Source organism: Hirundo rustica, chromosome 1 (genome assembly GCF_015227805.2).
Source record: "Hirundo rustica isolate bHirRus1 chromosome 1, bHirRus1.pri.v3, whole genome shotgun sequence".
Classification (NCBI taxonomy): Eukaryota; Metazoa; Chordata; class Aves; order Passeriformes; family Hirundinidae; genus Hirundo; species Hirundo rustica.
The window spans coordinates 86,355,749-86,376,010 of NC_053450.1; the positions used below are offsets into that span (position 1 = coordinate 86,355,749).

At 43.5% G+C, this 20,262-nt stretch overlaps 1 protein-coding gene across 6 annotated transcripts in view; it reads right to left on the reverse strand.

The window, feature by feature from the left end:
- SLC22A23 (solute carrier family 22 member 23) overlaps nt 1–20,262 on the reverse strand; it is a 110,095-nt gene that overhangs the window by 33,147 nt on the left and 56,686 nt on the right. For all 6 annotated transcript variants that reach the window (XM_040090525.2, XM_040090357.2, XM_040090442.2 and 3 more), the window contains one exon: nt 1,976–2,144. In XM_040090525.2, coding sequence (XP_039946459.1) covers nt 1,976–2,144 — 169 coding nt within the window. The remainder of the gene's footprint in view (nt 1–1,975; nt 2,145–20,262) is intronic.

Consider the following 20,262-nt stretch of genomic DNA (forward strand, 5'->3'; position numbering starts at 1 on the left):
CATGATGGGGAATTAACAAGCAGTGCAGTTTTCCAGTTCTTTTATTACCAATCAGTTTTCTTCCTTCATCTGTAACACATGCTGCGGGTCCACGTTCCGTTCGGAAGGAACGAAAGAGGTAATAAAATGGTAACACTTCACGGAGAATGCGCAACAGATGGAAGCAAAAAGCCTAAGAGAAAAGTACATACTGTGCCGACAATATAATTAAAGAGGCATCCCAACCAAGGTTCATTTCTACAAATGCAAAAAACCCTGGGCAACAAAAATCCTGATCCTAGGGCTATTACCGCTACTTATCAAGCTGCTATATTCCAAAATATATAAGGGGGACTTAATACCTTAGCCAGCCTGCCCTGCCCAGCTAAAAAGCCACAGAGCTCTTGCAGATTACAGAGTAATTGTTAGCATTTCCTGTCCCTTTCAATGTCACTTGGGAATGACCTCTCAGCAGGAATGTGAGAGACCCTGCCAAAGCCACCTGGAAAATGTGCGGCCTCCAGAACACTGCTGAGGGATGCCTGTTCTCCATGCCATCACCCATGCTAATTAGGCATCTCCATACCATCCTTCTGGACACAAATGTCTGTAAATATACTGTTTGAGACAGTGTTTTATCCAGTGGTGAACATCAGGTGTTTCAGTTATTGCTACATGCAGCTTTGGAGCAGGCCAGCACATGTATAATATACAGCAGGTAAGGAAGGGAAGAACAGCATCATGGACGAACAAAAGCACCCTTCATTATTTATCAAGACTAACACTGTCAAGATGAGGCTATTTAAATGTTGTATGTTGGAACACAGGGGTAGCGCCTCCGCCTCCACTATTTTGCATGGGACTGGTAACTCTCCTGAGTGCCTGTTTTGCCCATGCTGAGGCATGTCTACCTTGGGAATAAGCAGTGAAGTCCCCACTGGGGGTTACCACCGTCAACATAGGAGGGCTCTGTAAGAAATTAATACAAAAATGCAACTGTTACATACTGTAACAAGTTTTTACATGTTGTAACTTGTCGCGCATTACAACTAGCAGCCTAGCTTGCCATGGTGCATAACAAGCTTGGTCCTTCCTGCACAGAGTAGTGGCCTTTCTCCTCATTCTTCTCAGTGTACAATAACAAAATATTTTAGATTTGTTAGTTTTCTTATTGTCATGGTTTTCTACAACACTGCTCTCATAAGCCTCTGCTGTCTTATGCCGCCACTGCGTGTCACTATTAAGACAGAGCAACAAAGACAGATTTTTTGGAATGTTTATAAAGTCATGGTGGGGCTGGACCTGGCACTAACCCCAAGGTGAAAGCCATCCTACTCTTCTCAGGACAGCCACACCAACACCACAGTGCCACAGACAGAGAGGAGCGGGACTGGTCGGGAGTGGGGAATTCCTTGTAGGAACAATCCCGAGCCACTGCCTGGACAGACCAGCCACCCAGACTTCAGCATAGCATGTGCTAATTTGGGCAAAACCAAGTCTAGTTCAGGGCTGACTACCTCACGCACACAAAACATCCAAGTGTGCTTGTTCCAGGGCTGACAGATGTTATTTGTAACTTTTCTTGGATCAAAGAAACCAGGAGTGTCAGTCCAGAACCACAACACAGATCTTAAGGGAAAATATAGCCATGCAGTCACGATCTGACAACAGCTAGGCTGGGATGCATTCTCTCAAGAACTATTTTAGTCTTTTAAAGGGAAGGGACAGCCAGAATAATAACAAAGTACAGTTTCACCTCAGTGAAAGGGGATTACCTCCCAAGTGCCCACCGTGTCACAGGGTGTAGTATATGTGCGTGCTACAGCAGATTATGAAGCTATTCTTTCCTATTTCAAAGTCAAGCCTTTGCACATGGCAAAGGGAAGAACAAAGAGAAAGGCTCATAGGTATTGTGAAGCACACACACCGCCGAACAGTGGAGCATCTCCCAAGCCCCACCATCAGGAGCTCGTTGGCAGGAGGAAGGAATACTTACACCCAGTAAAACAGCATCAGCAGGAAGGGGCAGATGATGACTGCCTGGAGGACCTGCCAGTCCCTGCAGAGGGCAGCCAGCCCTGGCATGAGGAACTGCCCCGCCATCTCGATGAAGCTCGCCACCATGGTGATCATGAACCGGTGCCCGGGAGGACAGAGCTCTATCCCTGAAACACAGAGCACACAGACAATCAGCCCCCTCCAGCAAAGACACCCTACAGAGCATCTCTAGGAAACTTTGAGGGAGTTCATGTCCTTCAGGATCTTTGGTTAAAGCTATGCAGAATCAAATAAATTTTGCCTGCTCCCATATTTAGGCTCTAGAGAAACCCATTAACAGGTGTCTGTGGTGCCAACATTGCAACTTCCTCATTGCCAGATTTCCTTCAGCTTCTGCCTAGAGAAGCATTTTACCAAATAATACCAAATAATAAGGTGCTTATTTTTAAAGGCGAATGTATAGTTAAACGCAAGCCAAAGATCTTGGGTCATGCCTTTTCACACTTCTCAGAAACACCACCTGCCTTTCCAAACAGTTTGCTGGGAGGTGGAAGAGCACAGCTCTCAGCAGGATGCAGGCTCCCAGCTCAAACAGGGTGCCACCTGCCCACAGCTTAATATGCTCCGACTCAGCCAATTTCCAAGCTGGATTTTGCTGAGTGTGTTGTTTCTGGGTTTGCTTTTCCCAATAGCTTATCTTGATCAACTTTCAAACAAGCCAACCTCCCATCAGTCTTATCCTGCCCTCCCCATCCTTCCTTTTGCTGTGGGGTGATTTACCACCATCACTGGCATCTTTGGTTGCCTCAGCTGTCTTGTGACAATTGAGCAGACAAAACCCAGTTCACCAGATCAAATGTTTCCTTAAACCCTGAATTCCAGCTATCTTTATTCCATCAGAGGACGAATTTATCAGAATCACAGCCTAACAACAAAATTTTAGAAAGTCACAGAAGAAATAGCAAACACAAAAATTGGACTGGGTTCTGAAAATTTTTTCACCAGTAAGATTGCAATAGAAGCCTCTATTTCATATTTCCCATTTGCCCACATGCACTTGAACAGACTAACACTTTAGAGCTCAATGAACCTGCCACAAATGTTATTGGAACACTGATCCAGAAAGAGGCCTGCAAACATTCGTGATACGTTGCTGTCAGCATTGTTGCTTTTCTATGGGGCATTTCCTATGGTGGTTTTAAATTAGAATTTAATGGTTATTAAAAATTTAACTGAAAAGATGTACGAAAATAGGAAGAGATGACAGCTGCTTCTTCATTCACTCTCTAACCTGCAGTTTGCATTTATCACTGTAACACAGATTTAAACTAACTGACCGGGAACTAGCTTGTAGATCAAATGTAGGATTAAACACCACACGTTTTGCTCCCTTTCTTCTCAGCCAATACAAAAACTAACAATGGATTTTTGCCAGTACAAAAGGAAAATGTATCTGTTGTCAGGCAGCCCAAATTTTCATTAGCCTAACCACAAACACAGCAGCTTTGGAAAGGAAAGGGGGAGAAAAAGCCCTCAAAGACTCTCACATGCTATAAAAGGCTTTTACATTTTAATTTGGTAAACAAGATTAAAACACAGAGCTCCTTATTACATTAATATGGTTTCATTCATACTAATGAAGTATCCCAATCCTAGGAAACTTTTTTTCTATGCAAAGAGGTCACTTCCGTTTTATTTCTCTAATCTCCAGATATAAAGTGCTTCTGTTTGTTTTTCTAATCCTTAAAGTCACAGTTGCTCACACTCCAATATTCCTTCATTAAGTACAAGGTCGAGTTTTGTTGCTATAGAAACAGGAAGTCTGCATTAGATATGTAAGGCTTTGGCATTTTAATTGCATTGCTCAAGTTAGTATCAGGTAAAAATAAAAATAACTGAGATATCAACTTGCATATAAAGTCAAGAAGAGGCGATCAAATAATAAAATATATTTTATTAAGTCGCTGCTGCACAGTAAGAAACTCCACACGCAGCAGTTATTCATTGTATAGAAAGGGAATAGCTTCAGAGAGTGCTTAGCATCTATTTTCTTCTCTGGATTATCACATGCATATGATCAGTTTCTGCCCTTTCCTCTAAAAAAGCTGGAGACGACAAAAAAATAATCCCTGTAGCTGGGTGAGCGTGACTTTCAAGCAACACCAGCAGCATATGAAATACCACATCTCTGTTGAAATCTTTTACATATTAGGGCAGCCTCTAATATGACTTTCCAACATATCTGGCTTCAATTTCATATGATAAAAGATTCAGCACCGCAGTTTTTAGCAAGCATCTATCAGTCAACCCTTTCACACCCCTGCAGCAAAGCCACCCTCTGCAGCAGCCTTGCCCCAGCAGCAGGAAAGGCGCCCAGCTGATGCTCACACCGGGGCCTCGATACACTCAGGCACAAGGCCTCTGCGGCTCCAACAATTTCCACCCAGTTCACGTGACAAAGCTACCGACTCAGACAAAACCACTACAAGACCGAGATGAGCTTTACCCACTCACGGCAAATCGAGTAAGCAAGCTCCAGCTCCCCAAATCAGTGAAAAAGCTTCCATCTCAATTACTTTGTGGAGCATGGAGCAAACCCCGGTCATACACACTAATCACGGAAATTATCCTTAATACCAAAAACTTCCAGATACATCCATTTGCTCTACTTGGAAAATTTTGCGTGGGCAAGGAGACGTGTATGTGAAGGATGTTGCTTCCTTGCCCAGCATTTCTACGCTATGCAGCTCAGAGCAGCAGATCCAACTCAGAGACCTAATTTCCCTAAGTCCCAGGCAAATGATTCTGTGGGCAAGTTGAAACCTGCGTGCAAATCCGCCCTGCAGCACTGGGGCAGTGAAATCAGGCACGCTCAGGACACACGGGACACACTCTCTCACAGTCAATAGGCGCCCAGCAGCAGCGGACAAACAAGCGGGACGCAGACAACCCCTAAGGCAAAACTGCCGCAAGCACAGCCCGGCCCGAGGGCAGCCGTCTTACCGCGGGTGTGATCCGGAGCTGGGCCGCGCAGGCACCCCAGGCACAAGGCACTGAACACGAGGCTCCTTGCGCAGCATATGGCACCTCTGGCTGGGAAATGCCGGCTCCTGGGGCCGGGCACGCTATGCTCAGGAGCGCTCGGGCTCGCTGGGGTGCGAGCGAGGGAGCGGCTGAAGAACCTCTGCGGCGCCCCGGGGGCTCAGCGCCACTGCCGTGTGCAGGAGGCCACTGCCCTGGCATCGGCAGAGGGAGGCGCGGTAAAACCACAGGTCAAACAACGGGTTAACCAAGGCTAACGCAACGGGCACTGGTGACAAGAGGTACAAGGATTTTACATCAGAAAGGGCAATTTGTCTTTGCTAACAGCTTCTCTCCCCGGACTGGGATGGACAAATTGGGCTGGTATTCTTTACAACAGTTTTTCAGGCAACCTCTTCTGAAAAGATGGGGAAGTGAGATAAAATCATGTTAAGTATGACACAGCCTGACATCTGAAATGCTGTCCTCTCCCCTTTTCAACTGATTTTTCTCTCCCATCCTCTCCACCTGCAGCTCTGGAAGAAGCACTCTATGAACATACAGACAGGAGACCGGGAGGAACTGCAGAATTACGAGGTTACCATCAGCTCATGTAGCCACAGCACACGGGCCTGAATAGCGCAACTCCTCCAAACCCCACCGGGCAAGCTGTCACTACCACGGAGGGACTAAGAGCCGCATCCTTCCCCTCCTTTCTCACTTGATCTCACACATGCACACTGGTAACAATCTGTTTCTGAGTTCAGGACCCTCTCGTTTGTCTTAAAAGGCTGACATTTATTCTCAGAACATTTGCACAAGGATGAAAGGCAAATACTCCTATTTAAAAAAAAAATAAAGAAGTTAAGTCATTTGCAAACAGAATATCAAGAGGAAAAAGAGGCTACATTGCACAGCTTGAACAACTCGGTAGCGTTCACTTGCCCATCTCCAGACCCAAAACCTAAAGAAATTCTTGTTCTGCAGCCCAAGTTTTAGATCCATCTGAAACCACAAGGTAAAAGCCTTTTGTGCCTCCCCAGTGTTCTCTCCCTGCTCAGTTTCCATCTGTGAGTCACCAAGATTGTAATTACATAGGAGTATCCCTTGGAGAAAATGGCCAAGACAAAGCACCTGAAGTCTGGCCAACAGCATTCACACTGAAAAAAATCCCCAAGGAGACAGAGTCTGATTCACACTCACAGTTGCACATTATATAAAAAACAAACAAACAAACAAAATCCCCCAGTTTCTGTCAATTTCACCCATATTACTGCATACCCAATACTCCTAATTCCTTCCATCTAAGCACTCCTCTGAGATGTTCCTCTGCTTCAAAAGGGAGGAAAAAAATTAGACTCAGATGAAAAATAGTCATAATTTGAGAAGAATTCTCTGGCAACATAGCTTTAGGTGTAAAATGTGCGACACGAGAAATTCCTAGTGGCAGTAACAGCCTACAGCACCAAGGCTGTGTTCGCCTCAGCCCCAGCAGCTGCTCTGCTCAGCCAAAACTCAAGCGCAGGATGTGACCTTGGGAAAGAACTTTGCACTTGGACTCTGCTTTTCATCAGAGCACAAAAGGAAAGAAAAAAAATCTCTAAGAGTATTTAGTTTCCCAAGCTGTTCAGCACCTCCAGCACATCCCACCACCTTTGTGCTCCCTGAGGTCACCCTTTTGGCACCATGAGCTCTGGCACCTCTGCCACAGTGATCTTGAAGACTGCTGGGAGATGACCCCGTCCCTGCTGCCGCTGTGTTTCCTAATTCCCACCAAGCTCTCTCAAACCTCTGGGACCTTGTCTTCCTCTGACACTCTCTGTGGGATTTGCCCTCTGCTGTAAACAAATCATCTCACTGGATACTCCTAGAATAACACAGCCCTCAAGCAAGCTTTTGGCTATCTGACCAGATAAAGTTGCAGCAAAAACTATCAGTAACTCCCAGACAAGTTTGCAGCTGGCTGCTAGGGGGACGGGAAAATAAAATCTGCTTACATACACAAATTTCCCCTTGGTTACTAGACACAATCTTCTAAGACTTACAAGCCCTACCCACGGGCTACACACACTTCTGATTCAGTCCTGGCTGAAATGGCTCACTTCTGCATGAATTTAGACAAGGACCACATAATCTTGATTGCCTTTGCTGTCACCAGAAGGAAAGAAGCATCACGTTCAAATACAGTTTATTAGGGAACAGCAAATGAAGTAACTCATGGAAGTAAAGGTTATCACACACACTGCAGTGCACAGACAACCACCAATTGTTGTAAACACAGGACAGAGACAGAGTGAAAGGGAAGGAAAAATCTAATTTCCTCTCTGGAGAAATCCAATCCACTGCCAAGAAAAGAGAACAGTAATAGACTGAACTTCCAACAGCCGAGTAATGGTATTATTTTCCTCCAACAGCACATCAGGACAGAAGTTACTCTAAAATACACCCGTGAAGTGACACACGTGCTCCTTCAAAGGTACTTTTCTACACATCATCAATCTGGTGAGAGTTCTTTTAAACACATGCTAGCCCACCATTTAATTAACACATTTCATATGTGTCAAACCAGTCCCCTGAGCACTGACATAAGCAGAGCTGTCAGGCTGGCACCAGGGCAGGCAGCCAGCATGACACCTCACCAGATGTGCAGCAGCACACTTAATTTCTGATCTCAAAAGGTAGCCTGGATCAACTGGATGGAGCTATCTTGATAGGGAAATATCTAATCAGAACAGATTTCTTTCTTATCGAAACTAGATCAGATGATCATTTGGTGTACAAAGACCAGGACAGTGCCAGAACTGAAGCCAGGCAAAATACCCTTTAGATACAGCATGGAGCCTCACAGAGAAGCATAAAAAAAGTAGATGTAGCTACATCTCTCATGCAAAATCCAGCTAAAACACAAGGTGCAACCTTCCGTCTCTTTACTTTCCACATGCATGACTTGCTCCTGTAAGGCACAAATGAGTAACACACCCTCTCTATTTCACGCCTGGTACGGCTCAGCTGTGTCAGAGTATTTTAGGAGGAGCTCTCCTCTGAGTTGCAGACAGTCTGTAGCTACCCACAGGTAGAGGGTTTGGACCACAAGCACGGAGCCAGGTTGGATTCAGTGCAGGGTGTTCACTCAGTCCTCATTAACTGGGCTGCAGGAGCTGTGGACTTCCCAGGGACAATGTGTATGCACAAGGGCAGGGCAAGGTTGACCTCGGCTCCCCCAGGGACAGGAGGCCCTGAGCAGAAGCTGCCTGACCAGCGTGTGGGATGCAGAGACGTCTGCAACCACATCCCAGATGCAAGCAGTCTGCCAAGCAGCATCAGTGGCAGAGAAAGAAGCACGTGCCATTCCTCCCTTCATCCCATGGCATCTGTATTTGCCAAGTTTTACATTACACAAGACAAACAACATCTTACAAAACAGACAGCTGACCGCATAAGAAACCTTTAACACACCACGCTGCCTGCCATTCACAAAGTAATAAGCCCAAAGAAATGTTAAACCTCATCTGAGGTACCGCAGTTGCCATCTCTCCTACTTCCAGAGGAGAGCTGCAGCAGCATCTCTGCCAGCACTGACTTGTGGTGACAGTTCCTGTACGTGAATAACAGCATTATGAAGCAACACAAGGACAATGTCCCTGGAAACCTAAAAAGCAGTGACAAAGACCACGAGGAATGGGTAGATAGAGAACACGCCAATTTCAGTATAAAGATGACTTAATTTAAATGCAATTTAAAAGTGATGGAAAAGCTTTACCATGGCATACGTTTTTATATATGATAATTGCCACCTATAGCAAAAATTCTCATCCACCTCCAGTCTAAAATTTCCTACCCCTCCTAACATACTCTCCAAACCCATAAAAATATTTGTTCATTTTTGCAAAAAACTAATATTGCACAGAAATATACGTTACTATTTCTTGATCCAAAAAGGTGGCTTTCTCTAAAGGAAATGCACAATTGGTCACAACAATGCTTTGCAAACCTAACACCTCTGCTGTTCACAACAGCTGGTGCCTTTTCTCTTAGCAGGATCTAAATCATTACTGACATCTTTTTGACAGGAGTGTATGAGAGGAGCTGAAACAAAAACTGATGTGAGATGTAACACAGGAGCTCATTTTCTTTGATGCTTTAGTTGAAAGGATTCTGCATCTGTATTTGTTAGTGAATTTTTAACAATATTGTAGCTACTTAAAATAAAAACAGAGAAGAAATTCAATAGCTGGAAGTCTGCACATCTCCTAATTTACCAACTGAGAAACAATATTCCATCAGCAGCTGTTTTAAAAGCTCAGTTTGCAACCCCCAGATGGATGGTGGTCCTCAAAGAAGCAAGAACAAACAAAGAACAGCCTAACACCTTGTTTCACATTTATAAAACTCTTCCCAGCTCACTGAGACAGCAAGGCAGCTCCTCTCTCTGCAAGCATTGATCCCACTTGAGGTGCTCCTCCAAGGAGGATTTTTTTTGCCATTATGCTGTTGGATGAGTGAAGAGATGCACTGAGCCCTGGATTTGAGCACATTGTCAGCAGAATCGCAGATTACTAACAAGAATTTGACACGGGAGACTTGAGTTAGTTGCAGACTAGCTTATCAAACAGAAAAGACAAGCATGGAAGAAAACTAAATAGAAGACCAAGAAATTTACTTAGTACTTATTAGGTCATAATAAAGCTTTGCCTGCCCTGCCCCCGCTCCCTCAGATCAAAAGGAGACAGCTTGTCTGAAGCATCTCACATCCAGAGGCACACTGCTCCTTTCACACGTGCCAACTTCATAACAAGCCCTGCTTGGGCTTACATACACAGGGTGTGAGCAAATATTGGGTGCTGTTTATCAGACTCTCATAAATACAATTTTAACCCCCCGCACATGTGCATATATAAAAACATACACACATATTTATGGATATGCGTTTATACACACACCAACATAGCTGTAAAGGCCAAAGCCTCTAGCTCCTTTTCCTCCCCTGATCCCCCTGTGTGTCAGAAGCAATCAGTGGAAATTAGGGTGATGCCCTGAATAACCCACCCCATCTCAGGGGACCCGAATTGCTCAGGTGGCATCACCACGTCGGAGAGAGCCCGGAACTCCGCAGCGCTGGCCGAAAGCGCGCACCGGGGGCCAGCAGGAGTGCAGGCGACTTTATCAAAGGCAATTAGTGAGCCTCTCTGTGAAAGCCTGTCACATATTTGGCCCCCAGGGCACCCTCGTTTTTTAAAGATTTATGCCACACACTCTGGATAGATATTTAATGAACACTGTGAAAGGCGAAGTGCAGAGCCCATGAGCTGCTATACTTTGGGCGCTTTAAGCAACGCATGCATTCACCAAAGGAGGAGGCGCCACTCAGACTAAGGGGCGACTTTAGCACTAATAATTCTGTCTCCAGGGCTCAGCATTAACCCTGACACAGGTGTGGGCAAAGACAGGCAGGCAGAATTGGGACACCCACCCAACAGGAGAGAACCATGCCAAACACTGCACACAACCACTGTGCCTGAATAAGAACAAGCAGGACAGCCCCTGGTCAGTTCGCCTCTAATTTTAAGCCCATGAGGATACAAAAAGAAAAATGAGGCTGTGGTGAGAGGAATGATAAGATTTGTCTTTACACACAAGTCCTGGGTCTACTGGTAGATAAAGCTAGCACTGAGAGAGAAGAGAAACAATGGGAAGGATTCTGCTGATTGATGAATGGGAAAAAAAAGATATTGGCCTTTACAAACAAACCGTAGGTTTATAAATGTTTGCTTGTAAAATGCATGTTTGTTTATAAATGAAATTGGATACCGAAAGATGAAAGTAACAATGGGGAAAACCCATAAATTCCATAAGAATTAAAAATTAGGGGGGGGGGTATGCATTAAAAGGGGAATCTTAGGTCTTAGGCATTTCGGGAAGTCTGTACCTCTCAAGTACTTCAGCCAATGGGGAAAGAGAGAGGGAAATGTGGCCAGGAAATTAGGATAGAAAGGAGGCTGCATCCTCTGAAATGTCCCATGGCCTCTCCCTTTATTTGAATAAAGTAAAAGGACTCCTCTGTCTCCTTCTTGGACATAAACCTCTGGTGTTTGTGGATTAATTTTCCTAACAGTGGTAATGCATAGATGATGAGAAAACTTCTACTGATATAAAAGCAATCAGTGCACAGTTAGAAGTAGTACAGATACTGCATTTCCTCTTCGATTTCCCAATGGGCTTTTATTTTCCAATAAGATTCTCACAAGGAAAGAAAAAAATATATATTCTAGGGCAAAAAGAGGAAAGACCAGTGAGGATTTCCTTTTGGTCAATTGATTTTAAAACAAAAAAATTATATGACATCCAACCTTGGGAAAAAACCTGCTTCCTGAAGCAATAAAAATTCTATTTTTCATTCAAAATCAAGTAAGCATTTGGTTACAGGCTTTTATTCCTTATGTTAAAGGCATCATTTCTATGCTGCAGAGAACACTTTCCACACAGAGTGCTCTCTACGGTGGGGTTTGCTTGTGGCTGGTTTGTAGGCAGTTCTGCAGCAAAGAGAGTAATCCAAAGGGCTCAGGGACAGTGCACAGAACCTGTCAGGGAAAGAGCATTCCCTTTCCAGCCCTCTCCAAGCACATATGTTTCCAGCCAAGGGTAACTCAGCAGGCTAACACCTGCAGGTGCAGACACACCGAGTTGAGCACAGTGGAACATTCCTCACATGCTGTTGTCACATACAACATAAAGTGACCTCATAATTGCTAAAGCTTAAATATACCTTAAATATACCTTAAATTTCTTCCTTGCTATCTTTGCAAATCACACCTGTGAAAGCTTTTTTCCTGTTAAGTACCAGAATTCTTTGATTTGGTAAAACCTTATTAGACAGTGAAGAACAATAAAAAGGGAATTGGCATTACAATGCCTCCAGCATCTCATATTTCCATGTCAATTGCTGTGCTAAGGATGTCTGTGCAACATCAAACCAGACCACCCAGAAACATCCACTGGGATTCAAAGTTTATCCAGAATCGACCCTGAGAAATGTGTGAGTTTATTCAAGAGTTTCTCACAGCCAAGACGAATATGCAGCTTCATCAGTTTCAAATAATAATATATCCTGTTAAAACTGGGGTAAGAGATAAATGTTTCTGCTGAATGGATGGAAAGCCTCCTATTGCTTTGCAATAACTTTGGAAAAGATAAAGACCATGTTTCTTCACATCTTCCTTCCATGGAAGCTGGCAAGCAGGCTGGGAATAGATGGATCTTCCTGAGTAGAAGCCATCCTCCCATGGGTATGTTTGCTTTTCTGTGGTGAAAGACCTCTTTCAAGAAAACTCCTGCCACTTACAGAAGAGTTCAAATATGACAACACTTGCTGAGTTGCTCCAAATAAAACTAGAATGAATTGCTGAGCTAATTAATAACCCAACATTAAAAGGAAACCAAGCTCCTTGGAGAGAATCCAGCTGCAATTCATGAAAGCGATTTTCACTTGTTTCAATTACAACAGCAGTAGACTTTGTACACACCACAGCTACAGCTGCGGCGAAGATACATGCCCATGCCCATACCCACACCTTGAGAAAAGAATTACTGCTAACCTTCCCTTAGCAGTACCTATTTCTCTATGTGGTTTTCTGTTTCCAATGCAAGCTCCTGTGAAGTGGTGCTTCGCTGTACCTGTCACAGTCCAAAGACAAAGATAAGAGCTGTGGGTAGAGGTAATGCTGTCAAGGAGACCACCCAGCAGAGCCCGGTGCACACTTCACCTTGCCAGGTTCAGTCAAGCTGTACTCCTGAGGTCAGAGGATCTTAGGGAGTTCCCTCTGCAGCAAGTTCTGCTACTGCCTTTGAAGACAAACGCCCACTGCAAGCGGTTTCTCCGTTATTTGTATTTTTGTTTGTACGTTATTTGTATTGTGTCAATACTTAGATTGCTTACGGTACATACATGGCAACATGAGGCGTACGTGCTGTTTCCTATGCAAGGGTTGCATCGTGTGCCGGCGTTAGATCATCCTTCTCAGGGAACAGTTTCAGGTACTTCAAAAAAACCTCCTGTATTTACCACCCTTTTGTAGCAGGAGAAAAATACATAGAAGATGGGAGAGTGAGAAAGAATGACAGAAAGAGTATTGTGGTCATGGGAGGGGGGAGAGAGATAATTAACAGGATTGCCCCTGGCTCATCATATCAGATTTCCTTCCCACACTCAGCTTTGACTAAATCATTCCACTGCTTCACACAACAGAAATTATTCAGTTACTGTTCCCAAATTTTCCTTTGTGTCTTCTTGCAGAGCCAGCAAGGGGATAAAAAAGGGTTGAACTGGAAAAGCACAGGAACTAAGAAAGAGTTTTCAACTCAAACACCGGTTTGCTTCCTAACTGTATTCAACCACATAAAGGAATGGGGTAAATTATGAGAATGAGAATTCCTATCCATGAGAAAAATGCTGAGAGATGGAAGGAAAAAGAGCCTTTGTGGCTGATCCTGTCTTTCCTGGTGTGACAGTGGATCCTCAGCACCCCATGCAGGGCTCAGACACCACCACCTCCCAGGGCAGGTCCCTGTACCTGCAGGAAAACAGCAAACCTGAGCACACTGTGGGCATGTGTTCCTCCTGGCATAAGTGACACAGGAGTGTCTCAGGGGCTTGGCTGTTTCCCAGATCAGGTAACCACACATCCAACAGAACACAAAACACACTCCAAGACTCCGGAGCAGCACCAGGCACAGGGCTCAAGGGCAAAGCAGACCCCAGGAAAGAAGGGCAGAGCCCTTTGCCAGATCATTCACACCACAAACCATTTTCTCAAACACTTGTGGGAACAAGGAGGGACTGATTCCTCTCTACAAACCTAGCTAACAAGTGACACAGTCCAATTAGAAAAACCACCTTGTACCTCATATCCAGATTTTACCAAGTTACCAACTAAAGAATTATATCCAAAAGGTATTCTGGGTTATGTGGGAAGTAAGCATAACTAAATCTGAAAGATCTGTTTTTGTTGAAACAAAGTCTGTGGACACATAATTTGAAAAATTAAAATTAACATTCACTTGCATTTGTATATGTTTACAGAAGCAGAGAAGAAAAAACTGCTCCCCTGTCTTGCTGAGTGATGTTTCTAATTCTAATCAAAATCAGAATTTCTCCAGACCCTTAGAGAAAGTTGAGGTTTTCTCTGCCCAAGGCTGTCTGGCACTGGACAGTAAGCAGGTCTCTTTACACATCCCTGTCCACCTGCATGACATTCCTGGACACAGGGAAGTTTTAATGACCAATTTCTCGTCTAAAAATAGGGCCAGAGCTGGAGGAACTGGAACACTTGGAATTCAGGCTGGAACCACTGAGCACTTGGTCTGCTCCAGGCGACTCCTGAGGGCTGTGCTGAGGGGAAGCACCTTCCTTCAGCACTGCCTGCCTCAATGCAGAACACCAAATTTAAGCTCAGGTTTTTAAGAATGGGGCCTTCTGTTATTATCACTATTTGCTTATTTTAGCAGCAACCTGAGCCTATATATAGCTATGCCACAATGAAATACAGAATTTAGAAATCAGAGCTACAAAATTAAAAACTAAATAACAATTCAGTTAAGCCATTTCTTCAGCCACTTTCTCATATTTATAATTCAGCCAGATGTTTCACAAGGAAGTAGGAATGTCTTTTCTACCAAGAGTATGAATAGACAGAAGTAAACAAAAAAACCACCTCTTTTCTAAATAAGCCAACTTCCTTTCCAGCTCCTGCCCAAAGGAGAGGAAATGTCAGGCATTCACAGAGGCTGGGTGACATAACACCCTGACTTGCTCCAGTTGAGTAAGGTGCCAGACATCTGCATCAGAAATCACAAATGTGGGAGCAGCCCAAACCATACAGAACCTGCCCAGCTTTGTACACAACCTCAGCACAGTGCTGGGAGAGGGCACAGGTACCACCGTATCCCAGAGCAGCTAATGGGGTATATTGCTCCCTCTGCTTCTTGCACCCATTGTGCAGAACCAGTGCAGTGATGGTGATATAAAAAGTGACCTTTTCATGAAGAAAAAAATTTCAAAGCAGCTAATTAGCTTTTTCCCTCAGTTTCATGCTCCAGCTAGAAGCTCGCAGCTTCCGGGGCACTGAGATGTGCTGTCATATAGTAAAGCTCACTCCCCTGCCCTCACCCCTGCTTGTGTTTTCCAGCATTCACTGCCCAAGGGTAAATTGCCAGTAAATACGAGGATGAGTGCTCCAACAACACACAACCAGCCTCCAACAGTTTCGCTACGAGTGATGAGTTTCTCTCAGCCCAAAATCCAGACATCACACACCTGCACCTTTGTCTACACAGTTAAATAATTTCTATAACCTCCATCCTGAGGTGGTTTTCCTTTTAACCTGACCAGAAGCTGTTGCTCAGATCACTTTGCACCTGATGTTGTAGGACTATAAATAACACCTCCACAACACAGCCTTGTATTCACAGGCATTTGATTAAAATAAAGTCAACAAAAAGGCAGACCACTGTTAAAATGGAAACAAATGGATGCAGAAAGGCTGAGGATTTGAAAGACACAATTTCTGAGCTTATTGTCAGGCTGCCATCTCCATCGCTGTCCTGGTGTCACCAGCAACGCTTCTGCACAATCACATAAAGAAAAATCACAGCAGAAAGAAAATACTAATTTTTTTAGAAGGTGTGGAATTGAGAACAACACATCCATATAATAACACCACCACCATCACCCAGGGACAACTTAACCACGTTAACATATTCACTCATGACCAGCAGAAAGCAATATGCAAGCGCCTAAAAGGAGAAGACAAACACTGGTAAACAAAAATGGCAGGCTGGAGATGGCTGAGCCTTGTCACTTGTGGCCTTCTTCCCCCTGAGGGAACTCAATCTATAGCCAATTTTGGAACTCCAGACAGGAGAAATTGGAGACACTGATAGGTTTTAGGCAGCATAGTTTGGTTTTCATATTGACCCAGCTGACTGGCAAAGAATCATCTGCAAACAGCAAGGAAGGTTAAGATCTGAAGCGTGGCGACAACTTCATTTCCAAATCCTTCTGCAACACAGGAAAACTCCCCGTGCAGTTCAGCACACAGAGGAGAGCGGGGAGCAAAAAATATCCAAGCTGTGTTCAAAGAAGGAAAAGTGTAGGCGTGCAGGGCTTGCACTGATTTATTACTGGCTTATCAGTAGCTAACATATAAGACCAACTATAAAAGCAACAGATGTAAAATATCTTCTGTTTTAAAAACCATTGTACACTCTTCCTTTCTAGAAGGTACAAAGACTCAGAGCTGACTTTTCAATTTGAACAAATACCTGCACAAGCATAACAAAGAGGGAAAAAATGTTGAGGAGGGCAAAAAGCAACCTAAAACCCGGACTTGCTCTCCTTCAGCTAATCAAAAATAATGTAACAAGGGTCCTTGCATTCAAGTAGAGGTTCTAAACATCCAAACTCTAAACTTCATTTTTTGGGAAACTGAATTCATTGAGAGACATGCAAAATAAATATCAGTCTTGGAAATTGTTGATAATAAGGACATCTTCATGTCTAAATATTAAAAATATTTATATCACATTTAAAGCTCTAAGCTTAACTGTTAATTTTCATACATCACTCCAGATTCAATTGCCTGTTAAAAGAATCTTCCCTTTTACTCAGTAGTCAATTATTCACTAACCTCCTAGAAACATTCAAAGAAGGCACAATTCAGAGACAGAGAGGAATTTGTAATTATAAAGGTATCGGATTTAATTTTTTTTTATGACAGACACAAAACATGAGGCAACAAGACACGTAACTGGCCAACATCAGTATGAGCTCCAGAAAAATAACATTGGGTGTGATTTTTGATATGAAAAGACCCATATGATCACAGCATCTGCAAACATTTTCAGCTAATGAAAGTATGCCCAGCAGAAGTCTTACATTAAAACCACTCCTGCAGCCTGTGAAACAAGTTAGCCTGGACCCAGCTCTTCAGCTGTGCTTCCACTTAGTGACTGACCACACTATTTCTGCTTTAACAAAACTTGCTGGACATTAAAGGAGCCAAACAGACATTTGTACCACTGCGGGCATCACCAAGTGCAACAGACAAGGCTTAATTAAAATGAGTACACTAACCCCAAGAATACATTTTTCTTGATTATATCTCTCACCACCAGGTATTTCACATCAAACAGGTGAAAGTGTCTCCATTCCAGCCTCTTCCTGTCATGGTTTTACACATAAACCACTCAACGACCATGTGCTACAGCATATGCAGTCAGTTAATATTTATCCACACTTCCACTACCTACCTTGTATCACCAATGGAGCCTAACACAAAAACAACTGACTCTCAAAATATGCATCAGTCTCTTCCTATTTGCTTAGGGGCTGCCAGCTCCTGGGACAGAGTAGAGCAGCTTTGCACAAATCCCCTGCAATGCTTTCTTCCCAGCTCAGAAAAGCAGCAAATTTTAAAAATAATAATAATAATAAAAAAAAATAATAAAAAAAAATCCTCGCTCTGAAATGAGATGGTGAATTTACCTAGGTATGAATGTGGTTTGTAACATGCCTTCACTATGAAGCAGTCTGGGTTTCTCTTTCACATCTTGCCAGAAAGGTGGCAGGCTGAGGGAAGAGTATTTCATCTTCACATCCTGACTTTTCTGACTCAAGTAGGGCAAATACAACTGGCTAGTGGATTTATAACACTTCAGAAGAAGGGGAAACTACACCTGCTTCAGTATCAGTAAGCATCAGAATGCAGCTGACTTATATTGCAGTCTCCAAACACCAGGTTAACTAAAAATATCCAGTCTCCTGAAGATTAACAAGCTGGGCTCCACAACCCCTGAATCAAGTTTTCTAAAATTTAGATGGTTAGAAGTTGAGAGCAACAAACAATATTTGGGACATGATTTCATTCTGAATTCAACAGAACTAAGATACTGTATTAATTAAAAACATATCTGAAATCAGCTAACTGCAAAATTCTCTGGGGTGTGATTAACAGGGTGCTGTTTGCTGCTGGGACACTTGTACTATTTGATCTCCTTTTCTGGAGAATGGACCACAGTTCTTCCACTTAAGAGAACTTCTCCCCTCTTCTGAATTTTTTTTTTTTTTTTTTCAGTGAGAGCTGAAAATTATTTTGTCATTAAAGAAGGGTTTTTATTTGTTTGGTTTTGTTGCTGTCTTTTTTTAAATGAAAACAAACACAAAACTATTGCATGCTTTAAGCAGTGATAAGTAAGAGCAGGAGCGGGCAGTCTCCAGCAAGGGGGTGGCAGATCTTTCTGCAAATGCATATATCTGAGAACACCTTGTGCACGCTAGATCTGGCCACAGGTTGCCTGGAAGAATGCATAGCCATGGTGCAATGAGCAGCATCCCTCTCTCACGGCAGTTTTTGGACATTTGCACAGATGCAAACCCGCTCAGGGCTCTCATCCGTACCCCAGATCTTGGGGCTGCTTTGACACCGGGGCGATGACGGAGGCCATGTGGGGAACAGGGAACATAGCAAGAGTGGGAGCAGGAGATGAAACGGGGAGAGCAGGGGTGGCAGCAACCAGAGGCACCTTCTCTAAATATAAAGAGAAAAACAAAAGACCCTGCCATGCCACGTGTCACTACTGTCTCAACAGCAAGCTGTAATGTCAGAAAGACTACTGGTTGTGCAGCCCTGGGGAATGAGGATTGTCACCAAAGAGCCACAGGCAGAGCAGAGGAGACACTTATGTTCATGAAATATGATCCTCCCCACATTCCTTGTCAGGTGGGCAACCAAAGCACCGAATTCCCAAATACATGTGTAAATGTAGATGAGATGGGCTGGATGAGGTCTGGTTTCCATAATGCCTTAAGATAACCAGCAATGTCTGCAAGTGTTACAGATTTTTTAGATGAAGCACTGCACAATGAAGCACTGCATAAAAGAAATCACAGAAGTCTAATATTACCAGCATTTCCCACACATACTACTCCTTGAACTAAATGATCCCTATAATAAGTTACCCACTGAAGGGTATGAAGATCCAAAGCCCAAGATCTAATGCACTTTATATAGGATTAGAAAAAAAGCAAAGCCACGGCTGAAAAAATTAAGTTCTCTGTGACTGCATTCCCCATGAGAAGTTCGCTACAAAGTGCTCCAAATGCAAACGTCTGTTGGAGTGAACGTAACAGCCTGGGACATTAAGGGGCTTAACATCTTTGGAACGAAATAAGGAGAGGCAATAAAGAAATAATTTCTTAGCACATTTACAATGCTGGCAACACAGCAGACTTCTGCATCTTATATTAGAAAACAAAGGCGTACCAATCTGTGGTGTTACAGACTTAGTGTTGTGGGCCAAATCTGCTCCTAATCCAAAGGCATAAATCTGAGTCTTAATAAATATCCCCCAAAACAAGCAGCCTGACCTGCCCTCTTTACCTCTTCCTATTTGCTTCTGTGTTAGATGTTGGATGATGTTTTTTTTCCCCAAATCTAGCCTTGCCATTGCATGCATTTCAAATGTTTCAGCAGCCACCATCAGATGCCTCTTTGAGAAAGGCCAGTCTCCCCTCTGGGATAGCTTTTTCAAAGGGTAACATCTTCCTCTCTTACATATCATAAGCACACAGATGCAAGTGACTAAAGTGAGAATTTTGAAAAGAGTAATCTCTTTCTCAGGAAAAAAGATGGAGGATGCCTGGAAAATCAAGGTACACAAGTGAAGGAATAAAGACATTTCTCTTCCTTGGAAATACTATCAAAATACAAAATTTGCCCATTTCATTGGTGCAGTCCTGCTTATTTCCAAAACCAGGCAGCAAATTGGGTCTCTGCACTGAGTAGAGATCTGGAGCGAGCAAAGAGAGATCCTGGTCCTCTCTTCCAGAAGAACTGCATCCCAAGCAGCCTGGCACTCAACCCCTTCTCACAGCCAGATACCAAACACCCCAGACATTCCTTGCTTCTAGCACAGACTTACCAACCTTTGTACCAATTTTATAGCTATGGCTAAGTTGAGCAGCAGCACCTGAGAACATTTTCTATTCTATTGCCTCTTCAAGGTAGACTTTGACAGAAATGCTTTTAAATCAGGTCTAAAGCTTGCTGAAATCCTAAAGTGCATTGAAGTAAGCTGGTGACCTTTGTCTTGGCAATTTCATTCAGACAGCTCAAAAGAAAACTTAAAAATTTAAAATCAAGGAACAGTTAGAGAATGGGAACAACACTTAAGACTGAGAGCACCTGGGATTTTTCCCCCAGAGAAATTCAA